The 19,024-nt window shown below is 45.7% G+C and overlaps 2 protein-coding genes and 1 pseudogene across 6 annotated transcripts; 1 reads left to right on the top strand and 2 right to left on the bottom strand.

Annotated features, from left to right (window-relative positions):
* Positions 1–385: 385 nt before the first annotated feature.
* Positions 386–10,922, bottom strand: LOC136504649 (adenylyl-sulfate kinase 3-like). Of its 5 annotated transcripts, none has more exons than XM_066499625.1 (7): positions 10,362–10,922; positions 8,286–8,426; positions 1,990–2,139; positions 1,805–1,923; positions 1,648–1,698; positions 1,507–1,548; positions 386–870 (listed from the first exon to the last, which is right to left on the bottom strand). In XM_066499625.1, the coding sequence occupies exons 1-7, from the start codon at positions 10,537–10,539 to the stop codon at positions 772–774; spliced, it is 780 nt and encodes a 259-aa protein (XP_066355722.1). In that variant the 5' UTR covers positions 10,540–10,922; the 3' UTR covers positions 386–771. The 5 variants fall into 5 exon arrangements, with proteins under 5 accessions (XP_066355722.1, XP_066355730.1, XP_066355713.1 ...); XM_066499633.1 differs by having other exon boundaries at positions 1,502–1,548; positions 10,362–10,920; XM_066499616.1 differs by having other exon boundaries at positions 1,648–1,732; positions 10,362–10,919.
* Positions 10,923–11,848: 926 nt separating this feature from the next.
* On the bottom strand, positions 11,849–15,520 carry LOC136504640 (mitochondrial outer membrane protein porin 5). The gene is made up of 6 exons (XM_066499601.1): positions 15,329–15,520; positions 15,171–15,238; positions 13,026–13,136; positions 12,847–12,933; positions 12,564–12,772; positions 11,849–12,476 (listed from the first exon to the last, which is right to left on the bottom strand). The coding sequence occupies exons 1-6, from the start codon at positions 15,372–15,374 to the stop codon at positions 12,170–12,172; spliced, it is 828 nt and encodes a 275-aa protein (XP_066355698.1). The 5' UTR covers positions 15,375–15,520; the 3' UTR covers positions 11,849–12,169.
* Positions 15,521–16,415: 895 nt separating this feature from the next.
* The window catches only part of LOC136467971 (bifunctional dethiobiotin synthetase/7,8-diamino-pelargonic acid aminotransferase, mitochondrial-like), a 48,727-nt pseudogene continuing 46,118 nt past the window's right edge, over positions 16,416–19,024 (top strand).

Raw genomic sequence — 19,024 nt, 5'->3', positions numbered from 1 at the left:
GTGTTGTGTGGCTCTTTGGATGACCATGATTACAATACTAGCTCGTGATATGATCAGGATGGCTGATTGTGTGCCCATGGATGGGGGGGGGGGGGGGGGGGGGGGGGGGGGGGGGGGGGGGGGGGGCGGGGGGGGGGGAGGGAGAGACCAACAAGATCGATGAAGATATGAATATAACAGTCACTGAGAAGTACTAATCCTAAAAAAAATCAGTCACTGAGAAGTTGAGAATATATCTTCCTGTGTGCAAAAAGAAAGAAAAAGCATATAGTAAGACAAAATGGCAGCCTTTTCTGTGGAAGGGTTTGTAAACCCGTTCCTACCGACTCAGAAACTGCAACAATGAAAGAGGCAGCACAAGCCAAAAGGTCTGAACTCAATGGGAGGCGTTACAATGTTCCTTGGTTTTTATTCCAAGAGGAAACAAGTGATATACAAATTACACAATTTATTCGTATTTACTTGTAACAAATACATTGCCAACAGTGAACCCAAAGCACAGAACAACTACCCAAATTCACACAAACGGTCAACACGAGTTAACCGAATGCATCCTGAATTGCTGATGCAGATAAATCGCAGCTATGCAAGCACAATACACACGAAACAAATATCATCAACAATGAAACGAATGAATCTGTATCCGTTTCTGAACGAACCACGCCTCTGTTACTTGCTACGTGTTGATGCCTTTTATTGATGACCAACAGATCATATTGTGTCCACAAGTAATGGACACACAAGAATCACAACAATCTTCTCAAATATGTGCTAAGCTTGCAAATATCCGTTCTCTTCAAGGTAGCATAGAACTTGCTTGGCCATTGCTTTGGGTGAAGGGCATTCCCCATCTTTCATCGTAATTACTATCTGTATAAGACCGCACAAAGATCAAGCCAGCTTTTCTAAATAAATGGTTAAATTTGCATTTAAATATGGCAATAGAGGCAAAGGGTTATGGTCGACTGCTGAATGATGACCATAGCTAATTTTTTATTAAATGAAATGAGCAAGTCAAACTTAATATGGAAAACATATCTAAAATATAAGAAAATATTGCTTTTGTTTCTAAAGCTGGTAATCAGAATCCAGACGTATGTATGGCATTCCCAAATTGCATGAACTAAACTCATAGCTAACAAGGAATTAGTGTTATTGTCATCAGGCATCAGCTTTAAGTAGTCCATAGTGGAAAATACAAGCTATTGCTTAATTTTAACTTTGTTACATGCTGTTAATTCTTCACTGAATGAGGATCACTGGAGCATAGAGATAGTGATGGAAACAATAAAAAAAAATCTTATAGCTCTATTTCTCAACGTTAAGGAATAAGAGCGTAGAAAGGAAGTGCTTGTTTGTGCTAAACATCAGTAGTCACAGCATAATGACGTCCGTAAGCACTACATCAATAGTGAGGAATCTATATTTCAGAGTTACAGTTCTAGAAATTGTACTGTACGGTGTGATCATGTAGGAAGCAAGGCATGCTCTTTAGGCTCACCTCACCATTAACTGGCGGTTCGTATGGATCATCAACTCCAGTGAAACCTGTTTGTCAAATGGAAATGCTTGAAGTCACTTCTTTCACCTGGGGTGTCCCATAGAGGAAACTTGAATGTCTAGAAAAGGTTCAAAGGCTGACTGTACCTTTAATCTTTCCTGTGCGTGCAAGCTTGTACAGACCTTTAGGATCACGAGCTTCACAAATTTTTAGGGGCACATCCAAAAATACCTACAGAGCTTGCATGTAGTTAGATAGGCTATTAACACTGACAGAACTTAAAAGAATCATAAGTGAGCATACTTCAATAAAGATAGAATCTGGAAGTAGAGCACGGCATGCATCACGATCTCTCCTGTATGGAGATATCAAGCTAGCAATGCATATGATACCAGCATCGGCAAAAAGCTTTGCCACTTCACCTGCACAAAAGATTTAGCTATAGTGAAAGAATCTCTAGTGAATCGTCTTCTTTTTTCAGAACTTACCAACTCTTCGTATATTTTCTGCACGGTCTTCTGCCTTGAAGCTTAAATCTCGAGTTAGGCCATGTCTAAGGTTGTCACCATCAAGTACATATGTGAGGTGGCCTCTATAATGCAACTCGCGACTCAGTGCACATGCAAGAGTACTTTTCCCTGGCATACAAAAAAGATGGCAGGTTATTGTGATGGCTCCCTTATGCTAATATATTTATGAGTCCTGTACTTCTATAGATCTATAGATAGAGAATGGAGAAATCAGAAGCTTTGGTTCATGGTAGCCAAACACAGTGACAAGGAAGTGCTATCTTAGACCAACATGCAAATTCTCAAAAGAACGCAAATTCTGAAATAACACTCAGCCACTCAGGAGCTAACTTAGAACAGCATGCGAGGGAAAAGAAACCAGGGTCTGTGTGAACAACATTGCAAACACGGTCAACAGGTATTATGTCAACACTATCCACAATCACTTTGTAGCAGAGGGAGTACTAAAAGATTAAGAAAATTCGAATTGAAAATGAATCTAGTAGAAGCATCATCACAGTACAGAGCGCAGGACTATTTCCTGCATTGATGCCAATACACAAAGCATGCCAGATTTGGTTCTTATTGTGAAGACGTTAACTAGGCAGCAAACCAGCTCGTGAAAAATTCATTTGTCAACAGGGCAACAGTACATTCTGAGTGATTCATAGTCATCAAGATGGCAGCATTCAGCTGCCTATAGAGCAGACATAAAACTAATACAGCATTGAACTCAAGTAAGCTTATAAAAGAAGTGTTTAGATTGTATAGAAGTTCAAATCTAAAGCTTGATTTAGTTCAACATAACCAGATATCTTATCAGATGGCGAGGAAATGACTTGCATTAAAATAATTGGGAAAAACTTTAAGCCTGCATGAGTATATTGGTTGAGATTGAACACTCAAATTAAATGACTAATTGCTTCTCGCCCTTGGGCCGGCTTGCCTATTCATGTGCCACATAATGGTCGAGCCCTCTTCAAGGTGGCTGTGGAGTCTGTGGTTGGAAATGGCCGAAATACTATGTTCTGGACTGATGGATGGTTGGGTGGAAAAAAACATAGAAGAATTAGATCCTAACCTTCTCAAGACAGTTACTAAGAGGGCTATTAAGCAACACATGGTTGCGGATGCTAATGCTGGTTGTCGATGGGTTTCTGATATAAAGGGTGCTTTGTCGGTCCCTGTGCTTCGTGAGTATCTTCTTGTAACACCCTCGGTGTTACGCCCTAAACAAATTACTAAACCATGTCATGAGCATCATGTTTACGTGATAATGCATGTGATGGAATGAATAGATGAAGTATTGCAACCTAAAATGATCAATAAAAATGCCAAATGAGAAGCTATTCCAAAACTCAGGCAATTATCAAGTAGGGCTTTAAACTAATTTTTATGGAACAAAATACTATATAACATGTGTGTGACGCTTAAATAAAGTTTGAAGTACAAACTTTGTAGATGACAATGAAATACTTGCTGTGGAAAAATAACATTGCTAGCTAACATTTCTAATAGCCTAAAAATGGAACTTGAAATCAAATTCAGCTCAAGGACTTAGAAGAATTTAAGTATATATAAGCAGCAAGACAATGCAATGTTTGGCGATTTATTTTGTGAAATCGAGTTAGGATGTGGCATCGTGTTTTAGCTCGGGTTGGTAGCTTGATATGCTCTCTGGAGCATGGTGAAGATGGTTTAGGCTCAAGAGCAACCGCTTAGTTGTAATAGGCGCTTTAAATTTCGTGCGCGACACGTTCTTGGGTTGGTTGGCAGGGTGGGCGCGGTCACCACGTCCTAGGAGCGCGACGTCGCCTCACTGGCTCGCCGTGCGCGCGCACGCGCGCTTCCACGTGAGGTTGCTGTCACCGTGGCGCCATGCTGCGCTGCTGTTGCTCGCACGGCCGAGCGGCGCTGCCGCACTGCCGACCCGCCTCGTGCCGCGACGCAGCCGCTGCCATCGCATCGCCGTCGCGTCCGCGCCTGTCCGCTGTACCCTTACCCCACCGCTGGCCCGGTTAGATGCCGCGCGCACGTGGTCGAGCTCGCCGTCGCCATGCCATTTATGCACTGCGGCCGCGCGGGCCATGCCGGTCGTGGACGCGCGCACTTGTCTGTAGCATCTGCGCGCGTGTCTCCCCGATCACGCCGGCCACGTCCCGCCAAGGCGAGCCTGAGCTGAGCCCACCTGTTGCGCCCCATCAATTCAGCACGTTTGTGGCTTCACCATCAAGTTCTCCAGCTGCCCAACCCCACCCAGCCATGAAGCACGCACTGCCAAGCTCCAATTTGGCGCTTTTCCTGCCGCCGTGCCGATAAGGCCGCGTCCGGTCGCGGACGAGGGCAGCCCCCCTATCGTCCGCCCCGATCCAATTCACCTGCACCACTAGCTTCGCCTCACCTCCCTTTTCACCTTGCGCACGTCAGCGGAACCGCTACCGCCTCCCCGTCGCCGCTAACGCAACCGTGCCACCGCGGTGCGCCGCCGCACGGCTCGGTCGCACGTGGCCACCCCTCCTCCGCCATCCTCCACCCCAACCGTCACTTCGTCCTGGTCCATGGTAGCCTCCTGATGCTCACGCGCGAGTCAGTTAGGTCCGTAGCAGCCCCAGCTCACCGGAGCGGGTGTGCCGCCGCCGTGGACGACCGCGCGTCGTTGCAGATCGCTCAAGCGCGTTCCGCAGTCCCGCGTTGCTGCTTGGTGTTGGCAGTTGGACCGTAGTTGAAGGTGGTCCGACTGACGGGCCGGCGCAGCCGCGCTATGCCACCGCGCGCCGCGCCGCCGTGCGCTGAGTCACTGGGGGTGCGCGCGGGTGAAATAGTGAAATGTCGGGGGGTTAAGTGAGAAGTCTTGTGAGAAGGGGAAATAGCGTTAGGACTTAGTTGTAATTCAGAAGTAGTGTGAGGTCTATTTTGCAAAAGCGCCAACGCGCGCAGGATTCCCCCGCCGCGGGCCGTCTCGCGCGCGGGCCGGCATCGCGTGGGCCGCTTCAGCGGGCCGTTGCGCGCGCGCTGTGCAGCGCGGGCCACGCGTTGTGGGCCGCGCGGAGAGTCCGTTTTCTTTTTCCAGGGGATTAGTAAATAGTTTTCTAATTTATTTTCTGAGCTGATCTTTGGTAATTAATATAAAATCATGTAGGTGTCCAAAAATTGCGAAACAAATTTTATTAAGTTTCTAAAATTGTGATCTATCTGTTAGTGTATTTAGTTCATATATATACATGTTGATACCAGAAGCTATTAAATTGTTTGAAAGTGCTTCATATTATTAAAATTAATCATTGTAGGAATTTTTGTGGTAAATTGGTGATAGCGTTAGTCCTTAAATTTTTATAGTAGCTTCATTGTATTATTATGTGCTCACTGTAATTTTTGTAGCCTTAGAATAGACTAAGCATTAGGGTAGTTAAATGCTCTTTGTTTCAATATACATTAAATCCCTAGTACAAATAAAGATATATCCTTAATTTGCCAACCTAAGGGTTTGTTAGTTGAACCCAACACTTTGCTTGATGAAGATGGTAGTTAGCTTAGTACCTTAGTCATTAGAGCTAGCTTAGTAGCTTAGTATGCGTATTCTTATTTTAAGAGTTGTTGTTACCTAAATGCTAAGTGTTGCATCATCGCATGCATGTAGAGAACGAGTTGGTGGAGATAGTGACCACAAACGATCGCGAGTTCGAGGAGATCGTCGAGGAGTACGAGGAGATTCTCGTGCAGGAGGTGGTCCCGGAGCCACCACCGACTGACTCGGCAGACACCGCGCCTGCCCAAGGCAAGCCCCAGTGCATAACACCTTATTTTTTATAATCACTGTATATATATGTTATGTGCATTTACATTAAAGGAATTTTATGAAAACCACATGCATAAATATATCTACCTATGAGTCCTATTAGTATAGGTTCGAGTAGCTGCTATGCTTAGGTTTTTGGTAGCGTGAGGTTCGAGTAGCTGCTATGCTTAGGTTTTTGGTAGCGTGAGTAACCTGCCTTTACTCACAATAGGTGATTATTATATTTACTCTCATGATAAAATGATGAAAGAAAAATGGAGACCGAATAGGGATATGGTATGGGTTATGATGGGTGTGACGAGTTGTGTCCCGTGGCCACGGGGCTTAGCTTGGTTACACTGTTTTTCCTGTCCGTGTCGATTGAGGACTGTTCGTTGCTGTGGATGGTAGTCAGGTCACAGACTTATTATCCGGAGCACATACTTGCTTATGGGAGTGGGAAGGCTCGTTACACTCTTATCGTAGGTTTCGGCTCTTTCCGGACCGACTGATTGGAGGCGGGAAAGGTGGAGGTTTAAGCACCATATTGAGACCGGGTCTCAAGTGTGAGAGCTTGGAGTCCAAGTTTGGATGGCGACCTGAACCCCGCGACAGGAGTGAAATGGGTTGGTCTTGTTTGTGCCTAGGGTACAAACGGGGCGTGTGTTTCGGGGTACCCAGCTGGGATATATTAGTTCGCGAATCGCCGTTTCCGTGAGACGGTACGACTTGGCTATGGTCTAGCACCATAGTAAGAACTGGAAGATGAAAGATAATAAATTGGTTCTGATTGCTCAACCCTTGCTTGAAAGTAGAACAGGTGCTTTCCTAGAATGGTTAGCTAATGAAGTAATCATGACTGCTAATTAAACTTAATCTTAAGGACGTACTTCTAGTAACGCTTTACGCAAACAAAAAGAAAACAACAAACTCATATTGTCTATCATACTCCTTGGAGTCAGGAAACTATCCCCACTAGTCGGTTAAGTCTTGCGAGTACACTGTGTACTCAGGGTTTATTTTACCCTGTTGCAGGTGCAGCTGGAGTAGTAGCTCTTATGTTGAGGATTCTTCTGGTGGGCACAGACGGATCCTTGTATCACTTCTGTTAGATGTTTATTTTTACTCTGTTGTTTAATTATCGCACTCTGAACCTTGGTATTGTAATAAATAATTTTCAAGAACTCTTGTTGTATGAAATGGAATAAGTATTGTAAGCTCGTACTCATTATTGGATTCTGGAGGTAAAATGTGGATTGATTCGAGTTCTCCCGTGGGGTGTGCTCGACGGAACTGTCCGATGTAGCTAACTTTCGGGGTGCTTAGTGTCTAGTGGAAGGCGAGCACCTCCGAAAGCGTGTTATTTCGGGCGGTTCTGCCACACTTCTGATCTGGGACCTGGTAGATGACTTCCCATTACAACCAAAGGTGACTGATTAGCATCATTGGAAGCTCTCCAAATCTGGATCTTATACTAGTAAATCGGCTTACGATGCTTTCTTCCTTCGCACAATTCAGCTTGCGCCGTGGAAGAGTTCCCCCCAGCCCCTGCTGCAAATTCTTCATCTGGCTTGCTATTAAGAATCGCTGCTGGACAGCAGATCAGCTTGCCAAAAGAGGTAAAGAGGTCTCCCACACCCTGTTGCTTGCCCCCTTTGTGACCAAGAAAATGAAACTGTGCAACATTTGTTAGTCTCCTGCACCTTTACCTGCCAGGTTTGGTATATAATCCTACAGAAGCTCAGCCTGGCCTCGGTTGTTCCTCAGCCATCATCAAGTTCTCAAGCTGGTGGTGCCAAGCTCTGAAGGGTGCACCAAAAGGCTGTCGAAAAGGGATCAACAGCCTGATCATACTTGTCTCTTGGGAAATCTGGAAGCACCGAAATGACTGTCTTTAGTGGCACTAGCCCAAGCATCTCTATCTAACTGCAAACTATTACTGATGAATGCATTTTGTGGTGTGCAGCATGTACAAAAGGTCTTCAGGAGTTGCTACCTAAGGCATTTGCTGCAGGCCATTGATATGTTTTGGTTCTAAGGCTCTAGATGGGTCGTTTTGGTCTCTTGTATCGGGGTTTTAAATTTCTTGTTGCGTGTGAGTGTGTGTGTCCTCGTGTGAGTGTGAGTGTGTGTGTGTGTGTGTAGGGGGGGGGGGGGGGGGGGGGGGGGGTTGTTCCCCTTTGTTTCCTTTTATCTTCTTAATGAAATGTCTCCTGCATGTTTGAGAAAAATAAACAGCCTATTCGCTTGAGCTACTTTTCAGCCATAGAACAGTATTTTCCTCTCACAACATTTCAGCATAAGCCAAATCTTGCAATCTAGCATAAAGCAACCTACCAAACTGAACTGAAAACTTGTGGTAACAATAGCATCTGGATGCTTTTGTTTGATAAAAAGAATAGGAAATCCTTCATAGAACCTGAGTACATGACCAAGGATTTAAAAAAAAAAAGGCTGTAGCCAGCAAATAGACCAAGGCAACAATCCACTGAATACATACCTGAACCACTGAGTCCTGTTATCCACACGACACAGCCTTTTTGTCCCAGCAACTTCTGTCTATCAGATTGTCCAATCGGGCAATTATGCCATAAAATATTAGTTGATTTCCCAATGTTTGACATTACAGGCTTCTCCTTCACTGATGATGATAGACATCAGTAAATGGTTAGTGCAGTTGTATTCTTCATGTTGATAAAATCCATTTGCACAATAGTAAAAAGTAAATAAAATGGCATAGCATAACTTATATGGACATAACCGTGACGCATATTCTTAATGAATGTTTCCTTCACAGTTTCAGATTTACAAAGTCTGATATTCCCTTTTTTTTTCAGGAAACTGTGAAAAAATAAAAGTTCTTGTAAGGAAAATTATCCATGATCCTAAAGTAACACATAAATCAAAGTGGATTCTTTGTTTGTCGTACCTATTTTCAGGGGCGGAGCCAGGAAGTTGATTTTTTGAATGTTAGGGGCCAAGAGTGTTGAATTTTCAAAATAAATTTTAAATTAAAGAAAGTCAGTGGAAATTTCACTTTCATAGCCCCCCCCCCCCCCCCCCCCCCCCCCCCCCCCCCCCGCCCCCCTATCACCGCCCCTGCCTATATTATAACATTTTTGTGGCAATTGTGAACGATGGACTAACAAGTTTTCACTACCTTTTACCTTCAATTCATAAGATGTATGCCATTGAGTCCAGTGGCGAAGCTAGAGTTGAAATGAGGGGGGTGCAACACTTCAATAGTACCATTGTTCTTCTAAACGGTCAATTAGCTTGTTTAAACACTGCGTAAATGCTATATAATGATTCATTTAGCCCGTTTAATTGACCGCTCAACCCGAATACTTTTATCAATAAAGTTGGTCAAACTTTAGATTACTTGCACAAAGAGTGCACCTAGAATTGCATTCTTTTGTAGATATAGAGGTAGTACTTGGTAAAATTTGTTTTTTCTAAAGCAATAATCATATTTACAGAAACTTAAATTTAAAAATAAAGGGAGGTATGCAAAATCTATAAAGGTGTATATTGAGTTCAGAAGCTTAGATAAAAATTATTGCTAATATGTGCAGAGTTTAGGTATAGAAAATTAGATGCTATCGATTGTTTGCCATAGAATCTGATAACATTAATAACTAGCTTTAGCCGATCAAACTCCTAGCCCTTATTATTCTTGTGTACTTGGCATCCAGCCTATCTCTACCTTAATTGAAAAAAAATCTCCCAATGCTAATTGATAAATTAAGACAATCTCAGTCTGCTCAAGCTTTCACGCATCCACGTTGGCATGTGGGGGGTGCATGATCCTTGGCTGAGGGGGGTGCACACATGGTGAATGTGAGATGATTAACACTAAATTTTGTTTTTGCTGTGGGTGCAAGGGCATCCACTGTGGGATACGTAGCTTCGCCCCAGATTGAGTCATCACGTTTCAAGTTTATTTGAAACCACCACCCCTCTCATGTACTTAGCAATTAAGACTCCTCGTCACTGTCGAACGCATTGCTATTAGGTCACTGTGAACGATTAAGATGTTTTCAGGGAAACTAGGAGATCCAGAGTTACCAGAAATCCAGGATTATCTACCACCACGACATTGATGACAACCCTCCAAGCGACCAGGACCAATCACCAAAACAGAAGGTGAGATGTCATAATGGCAATACCGCAATACAAACCTTCCTACTGCCCTTCTTAAAGAGGTGGGGAAAATATACTAGAACGGTTCTTTCCAAAAAAAAAATACTAGAACAGGACTAGACACATCACTGTCAAGCGTTCAATTGACTCCAGTTCGAGATCCAGTTCCACACGTATTTACTTGCAGTTACATCAACAGCATCTCACTAAACCTGTTCTTGATCTAAATATGTCCGTGTTACCTACGTCTCTGTCATCCTTATCGGATGATCGGCAGGACCCAAAGGTTAGCAGCAGTGGCTGATGACTAGTGAAGCAGAAGCAGCAAGTGGATAACCTCACGTACAGGTACGGCCACACGGCCCCGTCCGACACATCACCCTCTAGAATTAGAAAATTCCTGACGGTAGCTTCACCCCGGCAGATGAATTACCTGGGGCGTGTGGTGCCTCCCCGTGGCGCTGCTCCATTCCGCCGCCGCCGCACCCACCGCCCAATGCCGCGGTGGCAGTGCGCACGCGCACCGCGGCCCTCCCTCTCCTCCCCCTCGCGACGCCCACCACCGCTGGCGAGGCCCGCGGGAGCGTGTGAGGAACGGGGAGTGAGGCCATGGATCACGAGCGCCGGCAGCGGCGCATCGTGGGGGGTGGGGGAGGACGGGACGCGCGCGCTATGGATTTACGGGGCCGACGGCGCGGTGGCCGCTCCCGGCGTCAGGGTCGGACCGAAGAGGGTGTTGCTGGCTGGGCAGGCCGCCGGGTTCGGTGGTTGCTGCGTGTAACCCTTTGATTTGATGAAAATGTTTTAAAATGCGTGGAGGTGCCGAGGTGGCCTGGTGGGGTGCGACCGCGCGGTTGTGGAGGTGGAGTGGAGAGGGATGGAGGCAACCGCACCGCCGGCCGGTAAGGGCCCTGCCGCGACCGCGATGCGTGGGCGGGCGGCTATAACGCAGGTGGGCCGAGGGGCTTGCAGTGTTGCATCTGCCATGCCACCCGAGGCAAATGGCAATTGAATTGCTTGTTGTGTGCCATGCCATTGCCATCCATATCCCCAACCAATAATCCATCCGACAGGTACAAATAAAATAATGTAATCCAGAGACACGTGAAAGCTACAGCCGAGATGCGCGACCCAGGATTCTTGTGGCTGGCAGTAGTAGACGTACCCCAGTAGTTCACAAATCACAATACTACACCTAGCACTTCAATTGCAAAAGCCAGCCGCCTCCGCCTCCGCCTCCTGAAGATTCGGGGTTAGTGGGTGACCTCTCTTCTCGACGTACGCCGATGAAGCACCGGACTACCGGAGCATAAAGTGCGTAGTCGGGTGGTTGCTAGCCTGTCACGCGCACTCTGTATTCTCGCCACATGACTAATCTTGCTACCTTCATCATCGATAGAGGGTAAAATGCTTTCCCACAGAGAAATAACAAACCACCAAAGCCTTTGGAGTATCTCCCTCCGATCTTGAATATACCAATTAACTCATTTCAAAATAATTAACCTATCTTGAACATCATATTTAAAATCGGAGGGGCTATGTACTAATCCTAATCTGCCACAGACGTGTCCAGTCCAGAGCTCAATCTCAAAGAGACCACATCCAGTTCCAGCTCTCAGCACGGCGACCGTACTCCGTACATTCTGTAAACAACGATCCAACCCAAGCATTTTGACACATCTGCTGATTGCTGCATCTTGCAACACGATACTCCAGTAATTACAAATTGGCAAATGAAAACGCACTCGCGCGTTGCTTAAAGATACCCGTCTAATTACCACCCTGAACTAATCGTTCAGAAAACAGGAAACCAGTCCCAAAATAGAATCAAGAGCACAGTGACAAAAATGAGCGTCAACAAAGCAACAATATATATGCATACACAGAATAAATGAGCTCCAAACAAGTGGTAAACCTTAGTGAGTGGTAAATCAAACACCGAACAAAATTAACATGCAATTCCTGCATGCAATAGATTACCGTAGCGGCTACTCAGTAACACAGTGGCAGAGAGGCCTAGGTGCTAAAGAAACAAGCACAATGTACATCTACCAACGGCCAGATGCTTTTCAACAATAAAAGCAGACAGGTAAAATTCCTGTAGACGACCCATCCGGATCCTTACCACAGTGCTCCAAACATTTGCCAGATTAACAGAAAAGGTTCATGGAACGAATTATTGGCTACAGCTTTGCAAAAACAACCAAAGAATTCAAAATTCACCAATCTGGGATGATCTGATCAGGGCTTCAGTGCAAGCGCCAAGCCAAACTTGGGGGGTCTGTCCAGGGCCTTGGTGTCGAATTCACCAGAGATTGTCAAGACTGACTTGGGTTTAAGCTCATGCTGAAGAAGCGCAGCAAGCGTTCCAGTGTTGTTGAGCCTTGCCTTCACGGCCGTCTGAGGATCAACTGTGTACAGTCCACCGACTGTGAGTGTATTCTGATTTGTTGAGAGCCTCCGGGTTAGCTCAGCCACAGCTGAGGCCTTCTGTTTCTCATCAAGGTGATAAACACCTGACACTTTAATGGTGTCACCTTTGTCCGCCCTGTAAAAGTAGGTGTGATGTATCAATATTCAATACTTGCGTGCCAACCTCAAGAGCCACTCAAATCACGGTGAAGCATGGACTTACAGAATGAATGCAGCATGGTAGTCTGGCTTGGTTACACCAATTGCAGCAGTGTACTTGGTAAATTTTCCTGTAGCAGTGTCATACCCAGCTTCTGCACCAAATGCAACTCCTTGAGCGCCTACTGTCCCAGAAAGATCAATCACAGGAGTCGGCTTCGTGCCAACAACAGTAGCAAAGGTTGCATTCTCATGGAAGTATTGCAGCTCCACCTGGTACAAAGAACACATACACTCAAGGACCTGTTCTAATTCAACAACCATAATTTGACATTAAATGGAAATACCTTTCCAGAATTGTAGTCGGGCAGCTTCACAGAAGTGACAAGCTTTGTGGATGGCAAGGCGTCCAACACAGTCAATGTAGTAGAGATCTGCCGGAATCATACAAAAGTGCTACAGGTTTATGTCTAGCTATAAGCTACAAAGAGAGAATGCATAAATTTAGGTGTTTCATGTCACTAACATTTGATTCTGTGTCCACTTTAACATCAACAGTGGTATTCTTGTACTTGTAAACTGAACTGACATCCAGAGAATAAAGACCTCCTTTCTTCACAGCTGTGGAAGTAAGGCCCTAAAAAAGGAATAGCCATGACAAGCATGTTCATAAAGAGGCAATGCATATATAAAGAAAATAAGCTCAAACAACAGAAAGTACACTACTATTGTCATCTAGCAGTTAACAACAGAATTTGTTTTTTTTTTACTAACTTTGGATGGTATTTTGATGAACATATTTCAAAATAGTGCTACAGAAGCATAAAATGAAAAGGATATATAAATATATAAGTTTACTGTTGCTGAAAGAAGCAAAATGATGATATGGCACGGCAAACAGAGTACACAAGATCATAGCTGGTACATTAAAAAATGCAAATACTCAATATAACATTATTGCTGTGGTTTCAATGACTTACAGGGCGGTGAGCACTTATTATCCACACAGTTGCATGTATGTCTAGTCTTAGCTTCCAAAATTTAATTTGAGTAAAATAATTGGTTGTATGTCTATCTCCTGATGACCAATTGACAATTTAATTCAACAATATATTATATATTACTGAATCACCAAGTTTTGCACTTTAATTTAATTAATATATCATGCTTAAGTAAAGACAGCTTTTGTGATAGTTCAGTTCAGTCAATGAATGGTATGTTGCTATAGTAAGACTGATCATAGAGCATAAAGGCAAATTGGTACAGACATATCCAATAAGGGTGCTGGAATACAACCCAGTTTTGGGTGTCTGATTCAGCAATTTACCAAATATAACTTAAGCTAATTATAAGAACATGATTATGGATTGATAATATACATATCTTTGGGCAAAATGATAGGAGACAGCTGTGACAGCACATTTTGTGAAATAAAAAAAAATAGTAAATCAAATGACACTAAACGGAATCCTTGACTGCATACGTTCAGTACAGTAACTAATGAAATCAGGTTTAAAGCAGGAAGAAAATGTAACTGCACAAATTTGAATTCCCATCATTGGATACATTAACTGGCAGGTATCAACGCTCAAAACAATAAACATGGTGACACCAGATATATGTGCTTGTGTTGATAAGATACTGACAGAGATGATAAATTTGGCAAGTGGAACTACCAAACATTTATTAAAATAAGAATGTAACACAGAGTATGTCATGTACATATGCCAACACAGTGAAAAACTGAAAACAGAAGGCAGCAACAGGAGAAATCATGATAGGTTGTGCTACAATAGAATCTTCTAAAGGATTGTATTGTACTAATGCTGAAAGTGCAACTTACCGAAACCAATTCCCGACAATGACCTTAACAACTTCTATAGAATATAAGCAGCTACACTTATTCAGTACTTACGTAATCAGAATGGCAGGCAGATACGCAGAAAGACTAATATGATGACTCAGAAATAAGGCATGAACAACAAAAGAATTTAAAACGAGCAAGCCGAGAACCAACTCATTTCTTCAGAAGCATAAACCTTGGCAACTTCACAAAACAGTATAGGCTGAGATCGTGACCACCAATGTACCAGCGGAAAGAAAGGTCGAACGCAGAATGTCAAATACACCTGCTAACTTAAATTTGGCTTGTTCGGCTTGTTTTTTCAGCCAGAACAGTGTTTTCCTCTCACAGCAATTCAGCCGGAACAGTGTTTTTCAGCCAGTTTCAGCCAAAGTTCAGACCAGCGAACGGGGCCTTATTAGTAGTTAAGTACTACTCACTTAGTAGTTAAGTACTCACTTAGTAGTTAAGTACTCAACAAGCAACTGCATAAATCTACAAGAAAATGACCAAATTACCATTTTCCATCGTTCAGCCACACAGTTAACAAGCACCAGACACATTGTGCCCTCAAATACCAACACACAGAACTACAGATACAACGACCACAGAAATCGTAGGCAAATTGGTAAGGCAGATTCAAAAGTAGTAAGGTAACAAACACCTAACGAGGCACACTTAGCGGCCAGCGTGCGTACCGCACGACGACCTCGCGACGCTGAACACAGCCACAACCAGATCAGGCATCGCGGGCACGGACAAGCGAACAGGGCGAACAGGAACCAGGCAGCATGGAAATGGAATCACACGAGTGCGATCGGATCTTACCACTCCAGAGGCGCTGGCGGTGGAGATGGTCAGCTTCTGGTCGTACGTGTAGTCCTTAGTGAGTAGATCTGCAGATCACCAAACCACAAACCGGGGAAACCCGAGCCAATTAGAGAGATGACGACGATGATAGCGAGGAAACGACTAGGAGGAAGTACCCTTGGCCTTCTTGCCGATGTCGGAGAAGAGACCGGGTCCCTTCATGGCGGCGGTGGCGGTGGCGGCGGCGGCGGCGGCGGCGTGACGGAAGTGGAGGAGGGAGGCGGCCGCCGATCGAAGGCGAGGAAAAAGGACAGGTCAGGGCGCCGCCAAGAGGAGCTGTGTGGGGCGCGACAAATGACAGGCGCTGAGAGGGGTTGCAGCCTGCACTGCACGTTTTGGCGGCTCGGTTGCGCCGTACAAAGGCTGTGTTTAGTTTCCAAAAATTTTCAAAAAAGTGTTACAGTAGTCGTCACATCGAATCTTGTGATACGTGTATGGAGCATTAAATGTAAACGAAAAAAACTAATTACACAGTTTGGTTAAAAATCGCGAGACGAACGTTTTGAGTCTAATTAGTCCATGATTGAACACTAATTGACAAATAAAAATGAAAGTGCTACAATAGTCAAATTCCTAAATTTCACAAACTAAACACAGCCAAAGTATTCGTTTTGTTTTTTATTTAATATATAAGTCGGGGATTCGACGTTATTTTTTTTTCGAAAGCGGGCATTAGCGCGTGCAAGTGGAAACTGTTACAAAGCCCGTGGCCCGTGACGGCGAGCCGCCGATCCTGCACGACGGTCCGTGCAAGAACATCTACACCATCGAGGGGCGCTTCATCGAGCAGCTCGAGCTCATGGCGCCGTCGTCAGCTTCGTCGTCGAGGCAGGGCAGCCGCCGGCGTCGGGCAGCCAGTGGCGTCCGCACGTCGGAACCCGCGCGCGCCCACGCCTTTTTTCTGCCGTTCAGCGTCTCCAAGATGGTGCAGTTCGCGTACCGCCCCAACACCTACGACAAAACCCCTCTCCGCGCCATCGTCGCCGACTACGTCCGCGTCGTCGCGTCCCGTCACCCCTACTAGAACCGCTCCGCCAGCACCGACCACTTCATGCTCGCCTGCCATGATTGGGTCAGTGTCGCAGCTAGCCCGCTAGCTACGAAATCTTGGCATCTTGCTCGATCGACGCAAACGGTTTGACGACCATTTTACTAGATCTTACTTGCGGTGGCCGCATATATGCACAGGGTCCTGCGACGTCGATGGGGCACCCGGAGCTGTACGCGAACGGCATCCGCGCGCTCTGCAATGCCAACACCTCGGAGGGCTTCCGGCCGGGGCAGGACGTGAGCGTGCCGGACATTAACCTCTACGACGGAGAGATGCCGCGGGATTCCGGGGGCTCGACTAAATTTTAGTCTTTCGCATCTAACGTAGGGGTATTGGACACAGAAGGAAAAAACTGACACGGTTAAACTAGTCAACTAACAGATGACCCATGAAAATGGACGGCAGTGCCATTTAAAAAAGAAAATTTTAACTTATGCCAAATAGGAAAGTTCAAATTTTCAAGTGCCAAATACAAAACACTGATTTGTTTCAGTGTCAAATAGATAATTCTCTCCGAGAGATAAGTAGGACAAGGGAGTCGAAGCCGCGCCTGAACGTATGTGGGAAGGCCACTCGGGTCTGCATCCACCAATCGGCCACGGTCTGAGTCATGGCGTGGCCAAGCTGCTGCGCGGCCACGGTCGAGTCATGGCGTGGCCCAAGCTGCTGCAGTCCCGCGGTCACGAGGAGGCGGACCCAGACCTCGCGCGTGAAGGAGCAAGAGGCCAGAAGATGATCGGTGGTCTTGTCGTCTTGGTCACATAGCGCGCAGTTGGCCTCTGATTGAAGGCCATGTCGTTTCCTGTGCTCGGCAGTCCACAAGCAGCCGTGGAGAGCAAGCCAAAAGAAGAACTTCACCTTTGGCGTCACAGAGGCCCTCCAGATGAACTTAGCTCCAACCAACGAAGTTATTCCACATAAGAAGGCTCTGTACGCAGAGGAGGCGGAGTAGTTACCGCTCGCCGTTCACTTCTAGATGTAGCGGTTGGCGGAGTGTGGCGACAGCTGGAATGGCTCGACCATGTTCAGACACGGACGTACTAATGGCTCTGCACGCAGAGGATTCGACGATAATGATCACTCAAAACTTCCGAGATGAAATTTTGATTTTAGGCTGAGATAAATAATTCATAATTTTGAATTTTATTTGAAATCCTGCTTAAAGTTTCCAGAAAGGTGTTTCCAAATCCAATTTCTGTCCTCCAAAGTAGTAGTAATCCACCGTTACCCTTATTTTCATACATCATTTTACATTTTACTGACCCCTAGTGCGGCCACGTCACCGTCAATTCTCGGCCGCCAGATCTACCATCTACGGGCTGCAATCACATGTGTCGTCGCTACTTCTAGATAGTTCTACAACTTGCGCACCATTTTTCATCCCCCTTCCGTCCTGTGTGTCCAAAAAAAAAAGAAACGTCCTCTCTCGACGATTCCGCCGCGCTCGGCTCGGCCACCGCCTCCGTGCTCGTCGGCCTAAGCGCTCAGCGTAGCCGCGCCCTATGCGCTCGGCTCCCACGTGCGCTCGCCTCAGACTCTGCCACCGACTCCCTACCTTTGCCTCTGCGCACGTTGTCCACGGCGCCGCACTACGTGCTTGCCGCAGACGCGCCCTAAACGCCGGTTGCGGCTGTGACCCGCGCCCGCTGAAAGGTCCTAATATGGCTAGAGGGGGGGTGAATAGCCTATTTAGAAATCTACAAATCAACTAAAGCAATTTGATTAGTATGACAAATAGCGAAATACAAACTTGCTTTAGCTCTACAAGGGTCGCAAGCCACCTATCCAACAATTCTAGTTGCAATGATTATTAGGCACACAACTTGCAATATTACTAGTCACTAAGAGCTCTCAATCTTGCTACTCTAAAGAGCTCCACTAGATGAACTTAAAATAACAAAGCAAGCTCTCAATTCTAATTACACTAAAGAGCTTGCCACACCTAGTCTGCAAGAATATAAATGAGTGAGTATGGTGATTATACTGTCGTGAAGAGGAGTGAACCAATCACAAGATGAATACTAAATCAATCACTGGGAGAATACCAAAGGGCAGTAGACAACCAATTTTTCTTCCGAGGTTCACGTGCTTGCCGACATGCTAGTCCCCATTGTGTCGACCAACACTTGGTGATTCGACGGCTAAGAGGTGTTGCACGAACCTTGTCCACACAATTGGACACCGCAAGAACCAACCCACAAGTGAGGTACCTCAATGATACGAGCAATCCACTAGAGTTACCTTTCGGCTCTCCGCTGGGGAAGGCACAAGACCCCTCACAATCACCACGATCGGAGCCGGAGACAATCACCAACCTCCGCTAAACGATCCTCGCTGCTCCAAGCTATCTAGGTGGCGGCAACCACCAAGAGTAACAAGTGAATCCGGCAGCGAAACACGAATGCCAAGTGTCTCTAGATGCAATCACTCAAGCAATGCACATGGATTCTCTCCCAATCTCACAAAGATGATGAATCAATGATGGAGATGAGTGGGAGGGCTTTGGCTAAGCTCACAAGGTTGCTATGTCAATGCAAATGGCTAAGAGAGTGAGCTTGAGCCGGCCATGGGGCTTAAATAGAAGCCTCCACGAGATAGAGCCGTTGGGCTCCTCACTGCACTGAACACGGGCTGACCGAACGCTCCGGACATATTGACCGGACGCTGGACCTCAGCGTCCAGTCGTGCGATGTGCGCCACGTGTCATCGGCTTCAAACGCGTTAGTTAGAAAATGACTGAACGCGTTAGTTAGAAAATGAC

The sequence above is a fragment of the Miscanthus floridulus genome, chromosome 1, assembly GCF_019320115.1.
Source record: "Miscanthus floridulus cultivar M001 chromosome 1, ASM1932011v1, whole genome shotgun sequence".
NCBI lineage: Eukaryota > Viridiplantae > Streptophyta > Magnoliopsida > Poales > Poaceae > Miscanthus > Miscanthus floridulus.
The sequence above is the reverse complement of the archived record's forward strand: the minus strand, read 5'-3'. Positions and strand labels throughout refer to the sequence as shown.

Coding starts and splice junctions, on each gene's coding strand:
- LOC136504649 (XM_066499608.1), bottom strand. CDS start 10,539: ATGGCCTCACTCCCCGTTCCTCACACGCTCCCGCGGGCCTCGCCAGCG. Junction 2,140..8,285: donor AACAGGACTCAGTGGTTCAG/GTATGTATTCAG, acceptor TTTGTATGCCAG/GGAAAAGTACTCTTGCATGT. Junction 1,549..1,647: donor ACGCACAGGAAAGATTAAAG/GTACAGTCAGCC, acceptor TTTGACAAACAG/GTTTCACTGGAGTTGATGAT.
- LOC136504640 (XM_066499601.1), bottom strand. CDS start 15,374: ATGAAGGGACCCGGTCTCTTCTCCGACATCGGCAAGAAGGCCAAGG. Junction 15,239..15,328: donor CATCGGCAAGAAGGCCAAGG/GTACTTCCTCCT, acceptor GGTGATCTGCAG/ATCTACTCACTAAGGACTAC. Junction 12,477..12,563: donor TACCATGCTGCATTCATTCT/GTAAGTCCATGC, acceptor CTACTTTTACAG/GGCGGACAAAGGTGACACCA.